The 18024-nt window shown below is 41.6% G+C and overlaps 2 protein-coding genes across 3 annotated transcripts in view; both read right to left on the minus strand.

Annotated features, from left to right (window-relative positions):
• Window positions 1-257: 257 nt before the first annotated feature.
• LOC141074200 (espin-like) overlaps window positions 258-18024 on the minus strand; it is a 227786-nt gene continuing 210019 nt past the window's right edge. For both annotated transcript variants that reach the window (XM_073561754.1, XM_073561753.1), the window contains 2 exons: window positions 433-512; window positions 258-320 (listed from right to left, as the gene is read on the minus strand). In XM_073561754.1, the coding sequence (XP_073417855.1) occupies window positions 305-320; window positions 433-512 (96 nt within the window). In that variant the 3' untranslated portion in view covers window positions 258-304. The remainder of the gene's footprint in view (window positions 321-432; window positions 513-18024) is intronic.
• Window positions 7067-9741, minus strand: LOC141074201 (espin-like protein). The gene has a single exon (XM_073561755.1). It carries the CDS (start codon window positions 9704-9706, stop codon window positions 8012-8014), a length of 1695 nt encoding a protein of 564 aa, XP_073417856.1. The 5' UTR covers window positions 9707-9741; the 3' UTR covers window positions 7067-8011.

Below are 18024 nucleotides of genomic sequence, written 5' to 3' on the forward strand. Positions count from 1 at the left end.
CAGCGCTAGCGGTATAGCATAACACATATAGTGTTATGCTATAGCGTTAACGCAGCCCGTCAACGCTATGCGTTGATAGGACTGGTTAACGCTATGTGAACCTGGCCTAATCCTATACAGTATATTCACAAGAGATAAGACGCCGCCTGAGATATGCGGTACTGGATTATTCTCCTCTTCCTATTGAGAAGATGCAAGACAAGCTAAAATGTGAATTTGAATGGGGAAGTCAGAAGGACTAGATGTCGGGTAAGCGACAACTATTGAAAGCGCACAGCCCCCCTTATGAGACAAAACAAAACACTCACCTTTTCTGCTCTCTGTCACATGAATGTTTGCAAAGGGGGAAAAAAGAAAACAATGAATTATTTAAAAAAACAAATGTAACAAGACTTTTCAATATGCATGGATTTAAGCTACAGTCGATCTTACTTCTCCTCCTCCATCTTCTTCCTTAGGATTTCCCTCCGCCATGCTGGCATGGTAGATAATTTTGCAGTTTCTTCCTGCTCCTGTATGAGAAATAGGAAACTGGGAATAAATATATTAATCCATCTAGCATGGCTATGGAGACCTATAACAACCTCACTTATTATCCTAAAAAAAAAGGTCCATGAAATTGATCACTCCATAGAGTAAAGTGCTTGGTGCATTCAGTAGAATTAGATTTGCCAGATTTCACTGGACATCATTAAAATACTTACTTGGGCCATCTCCAGCAGCACAAAAGGAGGAGGAAAAAGTGGAGGTCAATTAATCTACACTGAGCATTAGTACAGATGAATTCAAGTGGGTGCTTGGAATCGTCAATGTAACCGTCAACCAGTTTCATCTTCTTTTGCTGGTTTCAGTTCCTTAGCGATATACTGATTTTTTTTTTAAAATAAAAAATATGGTACTGGTTAACTAAGCCAGACTGTAACCATGCCACGGGGGGGTCATGGGCAGCAATTCTAATTATGGAATATATGGCAGGTGAGCTAGGTTACTCACACAGCAGGTATGGTGGTATTATATTACACATGAGGCTCCATCTCCATTTTCTTTTTTAAGGATTTGTTGTTTCAAGCAGGTGTCTATCTTGGAAAACACCTCAGAAAATTTTTGATTCTTCCTACAGTTATGCCAAGAGCAGCACTTTTTACACCCTCGTGTATCATGACATATTCTATCCTGTTACAAGGTGTCAAATCAAAGGAATTCTACTACAATGACAAGAGAGAGAAGAAATGGGGGACAAAAGAGAAAATAGTAAGGAATTGAAGGTGGAGAAAGAAAGAAAGAAAGAAAGAAAGAAAGAAAGAAAGAAAGAAAGAGAAAGTGAAAAAGCAAGAAAGAGAAAGAAAGAAAAAAAGGAAGAAAAAGACAGAAGAAAAAAAGAAAGAGAAAGAAACAAAGAAAAACGAGAAAGAAAAAAAGAGAAATAAATAACAGAAGAGATAATACAAGAAAGAAAGCAAAAAAAAAGAGAAAGAAAGAAGAGATAAAGAGAAAGAAAGAAACAAAAAAGAAAAAGAAAGAAAAAAATAAATAAATAAAATAGAAGCGATAATACAAGAAGAGATGAGAAAAGTGGAGATATGAGGAATGAGCAAAGGACTGGTGTGAAGAAAAGATAGAAGATAAAACTAAAGTGAAGAGATGAGAGGTGGAGAAAAAAAGAACAGGAAACTAGAGAAGAGAGGAGATCAGAGGTGAACAGGAGAGAGGGAAAGATAGGAAACCAGAAAAAAAATGGAAAACAATTGAAAAAGAAAAGAAGATAATATATCAGAAAAGGAGAGGACAGGCAAGATAAAGGGATGTAAGAAGAGAGTAAAAGCAAAGAAAAAGAAGAAAGCAAAACAAAAGAAATCAGAGAAGAGATAGGAAGTGGAGCGAGACCAACAGAAAAGTAAGAATATACTCACATTGGTGTATAATTCTATCATGTGAGAGAATCGGGTTGATTATGCTAATGACACTCGTATCAAACTCTCTCAGACTTTGACCCGAGTGTCATCTGAGTGTGATCTAATTCTCTCGCATGAGAGAATAGTATCACAGGTGTGGAGAAGATGGAGAATGTAATTTCTCCATCTTCTCCATTCTGTGAGTCCGCATATGTCAGATTGCACTCAGATGACATCCAAGTGCAGTCCAATGTTTTACACTCACCCATAGACTTGTATGGATTTGTGCGATCCGATTCTCGTATGCACTCGCGGCATGCTGCGATTGTTTTCTCATGATAAATCAGCGTGCTAAAATAATGGCTGAAGGCCGAGTGCTGTCCGATAGAACATCACATAGCACTCGGCTGTATTATGCACCAGTGTGATTGTACCCTAAAGAAAAGAAAGGTAATGAGAACAGAGAAAAGTATGATAGCAGAGGAGAAAACCAAGGAAAGGAAATCAGAGGAGAGGTAAGGAGGGGATGAGAAAAAAAGGAAATTAGAGAAATAGGAAAAATGAGGAGAGAAGAAAACATGAGAAAAGTGGTTTAAGAAGGAAAGAAAAGAGGAGAGAAGACAAATGAGTTTGCAAAAGAAAACAAAGAATAAAGGATAGTAAAGTGATGAAATTAGATGAAATAAACAGTCAAAGTGTCGAGACTTTTATCTCATTGTGGGGTAAACCTAATATTTTTTTATATATTACCTAAAAAGTACCAGAAATGTGCAGTGTTTGTATCGGGGCGATTAGTCCATGAATAACCTCGGTGAAGATATTGCTGTTACATACTGTGATGCCCCCTGATGTTTCTGGATTTCCTCTTTCAGAACAACCAAATATATCCATTTCTGGTTACATAAAGTGTCTACTCCTGAGATGATGCCTTCTGGCTGGGTGCACAACTGCATAAACTCCATCATCCCTGGACAGGAGGATCCAGGGTTATTGTACTTTGCTACTGACCATGAGTGATGGATGGACACACAGATGTTCTGGGAGATCAGTAGAACATCAGGGCGTCATAACAAGTATGAAAAGTACAAGCAAATTATCATTTCTTTGTGGGACAATCCCTATGCTTGATAGCATACATCTTATGATGATGTATCTGGAAATACCCAATCGAATGAAAAGATGCAAAGATGACTACGCAGCTTATATTTGGCAATTCTGGTGCAATCATAATAAAAATTAACATAATCCTGCTGGTTTTCTTAAACCGTATGTAATCTTTGTGGCAACATTAATATTACAAGACTTTTCAAATAAAAATTAATGATACCGCTTTGCACATAGTCATGGTTAAGAATATCATACCCTGTGTAAACAGTTTGTGTTCAATTTATATGTCTCCATGGTTACAGACCACAAATAAACCCTGTGTAGTCAGGTACCGCCCACACGTTGTCCTCTCTTACTACTGTATCATGTGAACATATTCTGACGTTCATCCAAATTTAGAAATGTCCAACACTTTTACCCTCTCTTGATACTTTATCAAATGAACATATTCTGAACTACTTTCATTTAAAGATGACAGAAATGTCCAATTTGTTATAATATTCCAACTTTTCTAAACCAAAAAAGTAAACGAAATAATCAGACTGATTAAATTTTTGGGAAAGTTTATTAAGATCTGGAGAAAAAGCATCTACACGCAAATATATTTTACCTAAAATTAAACTACAAAGAATACAACAGAAACTGAAGGCCAAAACCACACATGAACAAGTCTATGACCTGCTGGCTCCCAAATAAAAATGAGTCTCATGTCTGAGAACTGCATTCCATGGTATCAACCAATCAGAATTCAGATTTCATTGTGGATGGAATATGGACTCTGAGTGGTCATTAAGGGCAAAAAAGGCCCCTAGTCTCTGAGACAGTTTTGATACATGAGGCCCAATATGTTTATTAAAAAAAAAAACAGGATAATAAAAAAAAAGGAAAACCGCATGCATCGTCTATCTATGAGGTTACTAATGCTAGAAAATGTGCAAACCTCTTTAATTACACAGTAAATTCTAAAAAGACAGAGTAAAATAATAATAAAAAAGTCTGGCAGCAATCAGCCACTACTAAGGGGGGCTTATGAGTTTACACACTGTTTAATTAAGGGTCATACAAGGTAAACATTATATGCATTAAAATCTTTATGCAGACCTATATGTTGTGATCGAAACATAAAAATTGACAGTAGATGAAATTCTAAGACTTTTCCCAAATATATGTCATTAACAAATTGGATTATTTCTTTAAGTATTACTCTGTATGGCCTTGGCAGGATTTGGCCTGTTTCATTGATTTGTTGACCTGCTGGTCCAGTGCATCCCAGTGGTCAGTGACTCCTCTGAACAAAATCAGGAGACACTTTGCAAGAGGAGGACATAGCTGCTTATAAATGGTTAATCTGCTTAAAAGGAACCTGAATGTGTCACCACGTACAGTACACAGACTACCTCAGGCACATCACACTGATGAGAAGCTATGATAGGATTTTCTGTTTCTAGCTAGCTTCCTCCTGCGGCTCCATACACAGGAATCCATCTCACAACCCTTCTTACATAACTACATCCGGCATGACGCAAGACAGCAGCACAGCTCTCCCCTGTGATTCCATGCTGAACACTCCTAGTCTACCCCCAACACAGTTGTAGCTCCCATCTAAGAAGCAGAAAGTCTCACCATATATTGTGACAGAAGAGAGACCTGACTTTAGCTGACTTCAGGCTCTCAATTTGAGAAAGGTTTTAGATTTTTTTCTCCTTTTAGTTCATGAATTTTTTTACGAGGTGATAGGTCCTTTTTTAAGCTTCCTCAAAGAGTCTATAGGTTTATCCACTTAAAAAAGGTATATTTAAATGTGCATAAAATAGTAAGCTATACAACATACCGTACTTATATGCTTCTTTTATCATAGTAGACTTGATATTTGGATAGTATGGTCCCAAAATAGTCAACTCCATTTCTGGGAAAATGCTCAATACAGGAAAGAGGTTTTTGTGCCACCACATCATAAGTGTTGTATGTGCAGTGGGCTGGCTGACCACTCATTTTAATATCAAAGCCAGTCTCCTTCTCCGTCTATGCACTGTCCATGGCAGAGTAGGGGGTTGACTTAGGTATTTGAGTAGTGATCCAGCCCCTTTCTCACACAGTACTGACAGCATACCTACATGGAAAATGCTCTCCTGCTTAAAGCTGCCAAATCCAGAAATAATGCATGCATTTTAATAAGTTGTATAATGTACAATTATACACAGATTTAAGTATAGAAAAACGGAGAAAAATTGAGTCACCAATTGCTGCATAAATAGACACAATTTCATTAATTACAAAAGGACATATATTGGGACAAGACAAACTTCATAAAATAGTCACATAATAAGTGCAAAATGACGGAAGAATAATGACCATTACCAGATGAAAAGGTGACATGCAGCCAGAAATGACAGGTAGTAATGCACGTGTAAGCGGATTGGTACCCTGCCAAACCAATTACATATTGACCACCAGAAGGCAAAGAACGACTAGACTCAGCACACAAATGTATAGCTGATAGCTACGGAAGGGGCACACAAAATAACATATGAAGTGGGGCAGAAAAAGCCTCTATATAATAAAGCAATGTTGGAAAATTCCCTGATAAGAGAGGCTTAACCGCACCACCCCCAGAAAAAAACATGAAACAGCATTAGCCAAAGAATAAATTACCCATTGTAGAGGATGTAAGTGAACAACGACCACCCCGACGTACGTTTCATGCAGGGGATATTTGCTTCTTCAGGAAGGAGTGTTATTTTGTGTGCATCTTCGGTGGCTACCAACTGTACATTTGTGTGCTGAGTCTGGCCGTTCTTTGCCTTCTGGTGGTCGATATGTAATTGGTATGGCAGGGTGCCTATCCCCTTACACGTGCATTACTACCTGTCATTTTTGGTTGCATGTCGCCTATTTGTCTGGCAATCTGACCAGCCTCAGCATGTTTCTACCCAGGGGTTACTGACAATAGGGCTATACCGGCCTTTCTTTTCCGGGTAATGGTCATTATTCTTCCGTCATTTTGCACTTATTATGTGACTATTTTATGAAGTTTGTCTCGTCCCAATATATGTCCTTTTGTAATTAATAAAATTGTGTCTATTTACGCAGCAATTGGTGACTCAATTTTTCTCAGTTTTTCCATATGTTCATGAGTCTTTTTTTCATTAATACTTATTGGAATATTCAGCACACTGGTGTATTTATCTGAAGCATGTATCTTTGGAGTTCCTTTGTACAAATTTAGGTATAGTTCTATCTTTATGTAGGGAATTTGGAGAGCTGTCTTAGAAAAAACAGAGCTCTGACCTCTATAATGATGTGAGAAACGAATTAGTACAGAATTTTTGACATTCACTTCAAGCTTTACATGGACCAAAAGTAATCTTAAAGGCAAAAAGGTATAGCAATTTCAAAATCCAGTAAGTCACTGCATTTCTAGAGATACAGATATTAATGTGATTCTACAGTCAAACATATAAAAGAATAATTATGAATCATGTTACGCAGCCATAACTGCTTTGGTAACCCGATTGGGTACATTTCTTTACTATAGTAACTTATATTTACCATACTTTACAGTATATAACTACAATGTTAAGGGGTTAAAGATTTATCTTTCAGCCACAACCTCTTTCTACGTGTCCCATTAGGGTATGTAGACATGTGTCCCATTAGGGCATGTAGACATAATAGACGAGGCTACTGAGAAATTATCTATAAAAAAGTCTCCCATTCTGGTGTCCCATCTTACCCATAAATTACATGGATGGTCATTTATTTATGCCAGAGCTAGAGTATCATCTATTAGCTTTATAGGGGTATGAAATTTTGGTGACTAAACAAAAAAAAAATTCTGTTTACTGCTTTATATTCAAATCCAACTCAGACATATCTCTTGTAGAGAACCTGTCTTTTACTAAAAAAAATTGTTAAACACCTAGTAAAATCCCTGAGCTCTCCTGACTCTGACGCTAATTCCCATTTCGGGCTGCTTGGCTCCATTGCAGAGATATTCACATTCATTGCTTTTGGAGTGCAGTATGTAAAATCTCTGCTTTGCAGTCCAATGGGGTGTTTCTTCCAGTCTACCATGGGGTGCGTGCGCTTTCATTCCTCCCTCCCAGATGCTGCCAATCACAAATCAACAGATGATCTAGCAGTCGAGCAATCTCATACGCTGTCAAGCTGTGATTGGCAGCGTCTTGGAGGGATGGGAGAAAGAGAAGACTGTGATCAAACACCCAGTTGGACTGCAAAGCAGAGATTTCACATACTGCGCTCTAGAAGTAATAAATATGAATATCTGCAACGGAGTCATGTATCACAAAATGAAAAAAAGCAGCTGAATTAGGGGAGCTGAGGAATTTCTAAAAAGGTATTTAAGAGAGACTGACTGGTCCTCTTTAAACGATAGAACCAGTTTGAAGGGGTTGTCCTGTGAAGAATATTTTTTACAGCTTATCCAACCCACAATTCTGAACATTTTTTGTATCACCAGATAATTCAGGAATAAATTTAGCATTTTTTGTAAATCTAAAAATGTTCATAATCATGGATTGGATGTACCAGTATACAATAATTTCCATGAGACAACCTTTAAAGACTGACTAAACCTTGTTCAAAATGTCTGCCACTACTAACTTCCTAAAACCATTTTGATGGAAGACACACAGTGCATATAGAAAAAATATTTTTACATCTCATTTTTTGCCATATGTGACTTCATTGCCTAGTGTTCTTAATTATTAAAATGTTCCCATATAATAGGATGGAAAAATAATGTTATATCCTCCAAAAAAAAAAATCAATCAAAATTAAACACATATTTATGCATTACGCTTTTTTAACGGCTTAGTCGATCCCTCATTTCCACAGTGAACAAATGTGCACCTGCTGCTATGTCAATTCAGTTGTTCCATATGGATTCACTCATTATCCAATAAAGGCGGCAGCCTTTTGTTGCCATGTTTATTCTGGTAAAATGTTATTTACCAACCTTTTACGTACTGGAACAAGTGATAGAAATGAATTCATATGTCAAACATCTCTGCTTCTTTTTCTTTCCAAAATGAAAAACTACGATCTATATAACGACAAATGTCATCATTGGTAAATTCCCCCAGTTCCGATACCAGCTGAATAGAGTCTTTCCTACATTTGGGGAGTGGAGTCAGTTCATCAGAGATCACAACACTTTGCTTACGTTTAGGGTCCATTGTAAGTCTGGGCTCATCACACACTAAATTTTGAATCACAGTCTCTTTTAGCTGCTCAGTTACTTTAACGCCATCTACTTCTCGCACTACACTATCCCCAAAGAACTGCTGCTTAAGGTCTTCAAATCCATCAGTCCAATCCCTCTTGCCAGATTCAATCTCTTCCATGACTACCTTATGAAAGTTACGAATGAGTTCCCAGCTGTGACTACCCAGCCGGTCAAACATTTCATAGCAGAGAATGTGACGGAACTTTCTCTCTTCTCGTGACATAGTCATTTCTAATAACTGGAAGTAACCTAACATGAATAGGTCCAAGGTAAGGCTTGAGTACTCGACAGGTGACCCATTCACATGTGGTAGGAAGTGTTCTGGCCAATAAAGCATATTTGCTCTACTCAGACGTCGAATTTGCCTAGTAGGAACCTGGCAAATGATACTTCTCCAGTGACTGATTAACTTGCCAACAACTTGTCTCTGCTTCATGAAGTATAAAAGGCGGTCATCATCACTTTGTCCTTTGGCCATTTTGAGATTGTTCTCTTCAATTTCAGTCTTCCTCTTCTCAATCTCGAATTCACTACCAGTAGAATCCCCGGTTGGCTTCTTTTTTGGACTGCTATTTTTGACGGATTCTGTAAATGTCCATTTTTTCCAGTGCTCAAGAAAAAGAAACACAATTCTTTCCTTTCTCATGTCTATGTAGTCCTGGACACAGCTAAGTTCTGTTTGTACAGGTAGACTTCTAGTCATGTGATCTGCACTAAACAATGGCTCTCCTAACGCATCCATTATGTTGCCTTGGTTGGTAGAGTCTAAATCTCGTATTAAGACATCTTCATCATGATATGTTAACTGGGCATGGGACAGCATGATAGGTGGCTCTTCAAGTGGTCTTGAAATGTCATCATTAAAGATGCTGAATTGCTCATTGCTTGTTATGTAGTCCTCCTCTAAGATAGGTTCCCTTCTGTAACCGTCAGCCGTCGTCCCCACTGGTAAAGATCTTTTCCGTTTATAGATTCTGTTGGAAGCATCATAATCAATTTGGTGTCTTGTGGACAATTCATAATTAGCCTTTAGGTTTTTGACAGATACACCAAACTGCTTAATTTCTTTCTCAACCTCTTCTCTGGTGGAACTGAAGGACTGAGATCTGCCAATGTTTGCATTACCATCTTTTATTGTATTTTGAGACAGTTCAGTGTTGACTTTGGGCATCAAATCTTGAAGATCAACTTCTTTACCTCCGAGTGTTGCCAAGAGGATGGCCATGCTTTTTAAGAGGGTGGAGATTTTGGAACACCAGGCTGGAAGGTCATCAGCTCTACCTTGCATTTGTTTTGGATTAACAGTGAAGTGCTCTTGTGATAAGGCTGCCGATACTGGTAGGAGTTGCTGCAATTCGTGTTCTAGCTGCTCCAGTTCAGTTTCCACTTTTTGGACTTTATGCATCACTTGAAGATTCTCAATCTGCTTCTCAATACGAATGATATCACCTTCAGTCATGAGTTCCCCAAAGGGTCCCAAAATTGCATTGTGCGCATGAGAGTATCTCCATCCTTCGGGGTGGTAGTAACTACCGGCCTCACACTAGTGCAAAAATAAAAAAAATAAAAAAGGAGGGAACATGTCCCTCAGGATACAAAGCCAAACAGTCTGTTTGTTGCATTCTTTTCAAAAACTACATGTTTTAGTGGTGTAATGGTATATTGGGATAGCACTAACAAGGTATGGGGTTCTCAGTTAAGGACTGAATGAAACTCCAAGCAAACAGGAGAAAAGAATGTAAAATCATTGATGGAACATACAGGTGGCAATCCCTTTAATCAAGCATGCTCTTAAGTATTTCCATAAGCAATAAGATAAAATTCATCACTGGAAGGATGACTAGTGCTGAAGATTGTGCAGGACAGAACACTCATTACACCACTAAATGTCCATGTAAAACATTTAAACGTGCAGTATGGATTATATTCATATATATTGCATGTCGTTATCTATATTTATACCATAAAGTCATGTGCTCTGTCAATGGAAATAGCTGTGTAAGGGTGAACTCGTTATATTTCTGTATACTAGATACTGCCGTTTAAATGTATCACGAGAAGAGGAAAACAAACCACACGAACACCATGCAAATGTGTCTTTAGAGGTAAAAGTTTTCATGTTCACTTCTTTATTGTTATAACTAAAAATGGGAGTTGTTTATATAAATGTTCTACTGGTAGATGAACCTCCTCACCCCAAATTCTTCCCCAAACTTCCTCAGATGTATAACTTGAAGCTCCTGGGCCGCAGTGTAAAATCAGTAACAAGTGCCATGTCTACAATCTATAATAATGGGGCTTTTTCTATGGCAGAGGGTCTGCTATGCCCACTGTAGCACCAAGACTGTCTGAAACCGCTACACCTACAACAGATACATCTCTGCCCTTTCTGGACAAAAACCCAGAACATGTTCTTTTACAGCTCAAAAACAATTGATCTGGGAAAGCATTGCTAGGACAGAGATTCTATTATATACTTGCTCCCTGTTCCAAGTTGAAGGGGTTTGCAAGATTGGAGAAAAATGGCCACAAAGGCAGGCTATGTTGCAAAATATCAAATTGCAAAACCCCACAGTCTCTGTCTAGTGCACATTTGATTGTTATTACCTTGATAAGGGTGCCAGTTGGGTGCAGAAATGTGTTGCCATGAATAAAAAACTTAGTTTATATGCTCCAGATCTCATTATTCCCATAAGTGTGGCCCACACAGTGACACATCCTCCGATCTGGTAAACTGTAACCTGGAAGAACCTTTCTTCCATCCTCAGGGTTGCAGCTACGGCTTACTAGGCTTCTATAGTTATCCTCACACAAATTCCACCGTAAGCATCATCGCTCTCATCCCCATTTTGCTCCATACGGTACTGCCCTATCTGTGTGCTTTTGTCCCATCCAGATTTGATCAAAATAAGCATTCTTCACCTGTTGAATATTTTGTTTATGCACCTAGTAGTGTTGTCCAGTTCCCAACAGATGACAGTTGCAGATAATCACTAGCTGCAGCAGTCACATGTTGTCATCATTGACACACCATAGTCAACAAAAATCATCATGGAGCAGTGGAGAGGTGGCATTAGAGTTGCAGAGTGTTCAACAGGAGAGTAGTCCTCATTTTGATATTTTACAACATCGTCTGACTTTGCCCCAATTTTGATTGATATTGGACAAACTCCTTGATAAAATCATAGAACCCTATTAACCACAATTCTTTGCAGCTCCCGACGCAGTATGGGGTCTCTACTTTGCGATTGATACTACTTTTTATCAATAAATATGGAAACAAAAGGTGGGGCTGTCCATGAAGCTAAGGTCATCCAATGTATGGTGACATTACTTGTACACTAAACTATAGCACCCACCAAGACCATGACTGGCTGACCTGCCGCTGTGTCAGATCTGCCGTTCCCTACGACATTGCAGGACCTGTCACCATTCTATTGCCATATTTATCCTAGTAAAATAATATTTGTCGTCTACTGAATAGCCTCCTAGGTGGGAGATCCAGGGGAACAGGGCTAAGCTCTGGTCACTTCACGACTAAAGCTTCCGCCATAGATATATGTGAAGGTTGTACTGGATGTAGTCAAAATCATTACCCCAGAATAGTAGTGGAATAATAATGGTCACGGACTCACTTTCTTCATACTTTTAATGTGCCTGAGTCATGGAATCCCATAATCCCAAATAAGTTTTATTTAGCTTTTTTTCAAACATGAAATTCCTATTGGCCATAATGTATGAATACTAACGTCATCCCAAATGAAATTAATGTAACAAGGTTACCTAATCTACTCCTACAGCTGAATTCAGACAATCAAATATCACTGTCCGAGGAAGAACCGTGACTCAGGATTGACCGCGAGTCTTCTGACACATGCAGTATATAGGATATATGCCTTTGAGGCTGTAGAGATTGGCTCTGGAGCCCCGAGGCTGGTCTGGAAATCATGGTCCCAGTTTCAGCTCTCGACCCAGATGTAGGAATTCAATGGGTGAACTTTCAAACCTCCAGATTAAAGAGAGACTGCCTAACAACATAGTGAAACTTCCAGCAATGCTTATCTCCCCTCTTTATTTTTAGAGATACTATGTTTTGGCCTTTCCTGTCATAAAAGACATTTTTGAAAGATCCCTCCTTACAAAACACAAAACCAGCGGCCCCTCTCTCCTTCTTCCACCTGCTCTGTCTCTCTCTGCTTCGCCTGGATCCCCTCATCTCATACCTCAAATTACCCCGTTCTATCGCTCCCAACCCAATATAAACACCCGAAATCCTGCCCACCTAAAATCTGTGCCCTTGACGCCCACCACCCGGCTTCCTCTCTCTGGATCACTCAGGAATGCCCGCTGCGTCTGCAATAAACTCCATGTGATCCACGACCTCTTCACCTCTCGTAATTTTTCCTTCTTTGGCCTCACCGAAACATGGCTGACACCCTCCGACACCTCCTCCCCTGCTGCGATATGTTACGAAGGCCTCCACTTCACCCATACTCCTCACCCAAGGTGAACAAGTGGGCATTATCCTTTCTTCCAACTGTACCTTTAACCCAATCCCACCTCTTCCCTCCCTTATCCTCCCCTCTTTTGAAGTCCACTCTGTCTGTATATACTCTCACTGCAACCTCCAAGTGGCTGTCATATACCGACCTCCGGGCCTGACCACTGCCTTTATTGACCAATTCTCCACCTGGCTTCTTCACTTTCTCTCTGCTGACATTCCCACCATCATCATGGGTGACTTCAACATCCCCATTGACACCCACCAGTCAGCAGCCTCCAAACTCCTGTCCCTTACATCATCTTTTGGACTTAACTCAGTGGTCCTCCTCAGCCACCCACACAGACGGACACACATTAGGCCTGGTCTTCACCCGTCTCTACCAACCTCTATCAACCTCCCCTCTCCCTCTATCCGACCACCACCTACTCACTTTCTCATCCCTGTCCTCCTCACTTGTCAAACATGTCCAGTAACATGCGCACCCCCCTAGAAACCTCGCACATCTAGACACTTGCACACTCCCTGACTCCATTCTACCACTGTCCTCCATATCTTCACTCCACGACACAGACACTGCCACTAGTTTCTACAATGCCACTCTCGCATCAGCCATCGACTCGGTCGCCCCTGTAATGCATAACAGAGTGCGACGAATCAATAGACAACCCTGGCACAATAACATCACGAAAAAGCTTGAGCAAGCATCAAGAATTTCTGACCGACGCTGGAAGAGAACGCATTCGCAAGATGACTTCACTGCACTCAAACAAGCAACACTTGATTTCAAATCAGCTCTCAACTCTGCTAAACAGGCCTACTTTACATCCCTTGTATCTTCCTTATCCCACAACTCCAAACAGTTGTTCAACACTTTTAACTCCCTCCTACGCCCACCACTGCCCCCTCCAACCTCCCTCATCTATGCTGAGGACTTTGCCACACACTTCAAAAACAAGATAGACCAAAGATGGCAAGTCTTTATTGTTCAACCACCACAACCCCTTTGTATACAAGACCAATGCCCAAACCCCATAACCTCCTTATCCGACATCACTGAATGAGAGCTTGCTCAGTTTCTCTCCAAATCACACCTCACCACTTGTGCACTTGACCCTATTCCATCCCACCTCCTCCCCAACCTCACCACCACTCTTATCCCATCCCTAACCCACCTCTTCATCCTATCACTAACTTCTGATACCTTCCCTTCTGCTTTCAAACATGCCACAATCACGACTATCCTTAAAAGCCAACCCTCGACCCAACAGCTATGTCCAGCTATTGCCCAATATCGCTGCTCACATTCGCTTCCAAACTCCTGGAACAGCACGTCCACACTGAACTTTCCACCCACCTCTCATCTAACTTGCTCTTTGACAATCTACAATCTGGCTTCCGTCCCCATCATTCCACTGAGACTGCCTTGACCAAAATTACTAACGACCTACTTAAAGCCAAAGCTAACGGACAATACTCTATACTCCTCCTTCTAGACCTGTCCTCTGCTTTTGACACAGCTTACCACTGCCTCCTACTACAGATCCTCTCCTCCTTTGGCATCAAGGACCTCGCCCTATCCTGGATCTCCCCATACCTCTCCAACCGAACATTCAGCATCTCCCACTCCCACACTACCTCCTCATCCCACCCTCTCTGTTGGAGTCCACCAAGGCTCTGTTCTAGGACCCCTACTCTTCTCAATCTATACACTTGGCCTGGGGCAACTCATAAAGTCCCACAGATTCCAGTACCACCTTCACACCGATGATACTCAGATCTACCTCTCTAGCGCACACGTCACCTCTCTGCTCTCCTGAATCCTGGAGTGTCTTTCAGCCATATCCTCCTTCTTCTCCTCCCGCTTCCTCAAACTCAATGTGGACAAATCTGAACTGATCATCTTTCCTCCATCTCACAGATCTTCCTAACCTGTCCTAACAATTGACAACATCATGCTTTCCCCCGTATCGGAGGACCGCTGCCTCGGAGTAACGCTTGACTTTGCCCTGTCCTTCAAAATGCACATCCAAGCTCTTTCCGCCTCCTGTCGCCTCCAGCTCAAAAATATTTCCAGAATCCGTCCCTTCCTCAACCCTCAATCTACTAAAATGCTTGTGCATGCCCTCATCATCTCCCGCCTCGACTACTGCAACATCCTTTTCTGTGGCCTCCCTGCGAACACCCTCGCACCTCTCCAGTCCATCCTTAACTCTGCTGCCCAACTAATCCACCTCTCTCCTCACTACTCCTCCACTTCTCCCCTCTGCAAATCTCTTGAATGGCTCCCACTCCCTCAGCGTATCCAATTCAAATTACTAATACTGACCTACAAGGCCATCTATAACCTGTCTCCTCCATATGTCTCTGAACTAATCTCCCAATATCTTCCCTCTCGTAATCTCAATCAATCAATCAATCAAATTTATTATCGCCAAGTACATATTACATATATACAAGGAATTCTTTGTGGCAAAGAGGCAACATAATATATAACAACAGATACAACAAGTAACATCTAACAAGACAGATACAGTATATAGTCTACACATGACGATTTAATTGTTGAACAGAGAGTGGATAGAAGCTGTTCATATGGCGGTTGGTACTGCATTTGGGGACTCTGAAGCGACGTCCTGAAGGGAGTAGTTGGAATGAGGAGTGTCCCGGGTGAGAGGGATCGGATGAAATTTTCAATGCATGGGATCGAATACTCTTATCATAAAGATCCTGGATTTTAGGCAGGGGGGAGCCTATAATTCTCTCTGCTGTTCTGAAAGTCCTTTGTAAGCGGAGTTTGTCATGCGCAGTGGCTCCCCCATACCAGACTATCAGAGAGGAACAAATCACAGATCTGATGACAGCATTAAAGAATAAGATCAGCAGATTCTTAGACAAACCATATCTTTTCAGCTGACGCAGGAAGAACATCCTCTGTTGTGCTTTTCTTAATCTCCGGTCCTCCCAAGACCTCCTTCTCTCCTCCACACTTATTCGCTCTTCACCCAACCGCCTCCAAGACTTCTCCCGAATAGCCCCCATCCTCTGGAATTCTTTGCCCTAACACATCCGACTATCAACCACACTCGGATCCTTCAGACAGAACCTGAAAACCCACCTCTTCAGGAAAGCTTACAAGCCTGCAATGATCCCCGCTGCCTCCTCACCACTGCTGGAGCTACCGCCTCACCATCACTGTAGCTGCTGCATCTCCCCAACCTACTGTTTCCTTCCCCACCATCCTGTAGAATGTAAGCCCGCAAGGGCAGGGTCCTCTCTACCTGTGTATCTGTCTGTGATTGTTAGTTTGTCTACTGTAAGTGATATCTGTAATTTGTATGTAATCCCTTCTCATGTACAGCACCATGGAACCAATGGTGCTTTATAAATACACTAGCTGAAGAGCCCAGCGTTGCCTGGGCATAGTAACCAACTGTGGCTAGTTATAACAAATTATAATGATTATATTGCACATAAAAACCGTGCATCTAATCCTATCCTGTGTGATACTGACTTCTGAGCTGTGTATCTAATCCTATCCTGTGTGATACTGACTGGTGAGCTGTGTATCTAATCCTATTCTGTGTGATACTGTCTGCTGAGCCATGTATCTAATCCTATCCTGTGTGATACTGTGATACTGCCTGCTGAGCCATGTACCTAACACTATTCTGTGTAATACTGACTGCTGAGCTGTGTATCTAATACTATTCTGTGTGATACTGTGTGCTGAGCTGCATATCTAATCCTATCCTGTGTGATACTGACTGCTGAGCTGTGTATCTAATCCTATCCTGTGTGATACTGACTGCTGAGCTGTGTATCTAATCCTATCCTGTGTGATACTGACTGCTGAGCCGTATATCTAATCCTATCCTGTGTGATGCTGGGCTCCCCTTGCAGTCTGTGTCAGAGGGTGGTCTGTGTTGGCACGGTAATAAATTGTGTTATTTTCAGCTTTACAGAAGCACGATAACACCATAGGAATAAGAATAATAGGCCTCAGTTACCACAACTGTCTACAAAGAAAACTGTTGCTGATAGCAACCAATCACAGCTCATTTTTCATCTTTTAAACAGCTCTGGGACAGCATGGCGAGTTTTGAGTGGCGACTTTTGTGTTTCGACTTTTATGTGGCGAGGTTGGTGTATGTGTGGGGAAATGTGTGCTGAGGGTGGTATATGTGGTGAAGCGCACGTGGTAGTGTGTGGCGCATTTTGTGTGTGTGTTCATATCCCCGTGTGTGGTGAGTATCCCATGTCAGGGCCCCACCTTAGCAACTGTACTGTATATACTGTTTGGCGTCATCGCTCTCATTCTTTAAGTCCCCCTTGTTCACATCTGGCAGCTGTCAATTTGCCTCCAACACTTTTCCCTTCACTTTTCCCCCATTATGTAGATAGGGGCAAAATTGTTTGGTGAATTGGAACGCGCAGGGTTAAAATTTCTCCTCACAATATAGCCTATGACGCTCTCGGGGTCCAGACGTGTGACTCTGCAAAATTTTGTGGCTGTAGCTGCGACGGTGTGGATGACAATCCCGGACATACATACATACACACACACATTGAGCTTTATATATTAGATAATAATAATAATAATAATAATAATAATAAAGATGTATCGTCTTATAAAAACTTTAGGTTATGGTAAGTGTTACACACCTGTTCCGGTCCTCTGCTACCTATCTTCAGAACCTCCGCCACCTGTCTGCGGACTCCAGGACCTCCGCTACCTGTCTGCAGACTCCAGGACCTCCGCTACCTGTCTGCGGACTCCAGGACCTCCGCTACCTGTCTGCGGACTCCAGGACCTCCGCTACCTGTCTGCGGACTCCAGGACCTCCGCTACCTCTCTGCGGACTCCAGGACCTCCGCTACCTCTCTGCGGACTCAAGGACCTCTGCTACCTGTCTGCGGACTCCAGGACCTCCCCTACCTGTCTGCGGACTCCAGGACCTCTTCTACCTGTCTTCGGACTCCAGGACCTCCGCTACCTGTCTGCGGACTCCAGGACCTCCGCTACCTGTCTGCAGACTCCAGGACCTCTGCTACCTGTCTGCAGACTCCAGGACCTCTGCTACCTGTCTGCGGACTCCAGGACCTCTGCTACCTGTCTGCAGACTCCAGGACCTCTGCTACCTGTCTGCGGACTCCAGGACCTCTGCTACCTGTCTGCAGACTCCAGGACCTCTGCTACCTGTCTGCCATATCCAGGACCTCCGCTACCTTACTGCGGACTCCAGGACCTCCGCTACCTTACTGCGGACTCCAGG

Source organism: Dendrobates tinctorius, unplaced genomic scaffold (assembly GCF_039654945.1).
Source record: "Dendrobates tinctorius isolate UK_male_01 unplaced genomic scaffold, ASM3965494v1 ptg000326l, whole genome shotgun sequence".
Classification (NCBI taxonomy): domain Eukaryota; kingdom Metazoa; phylum Chordata; class Amphibia; order Anura; family Dendrobatidae; genus Dendrobates; species Dendrobates tinctorius.

What these genes read in the sequence shown, in the direction of transcription:
- LOC141074201 (XM_073561755.1), bottom strand. Translation starts at nt 9,706, where the DNA reads ATGACTGAAGGTGATATCATTCGTATTGAGAAGCAGATTGAGAATCTT.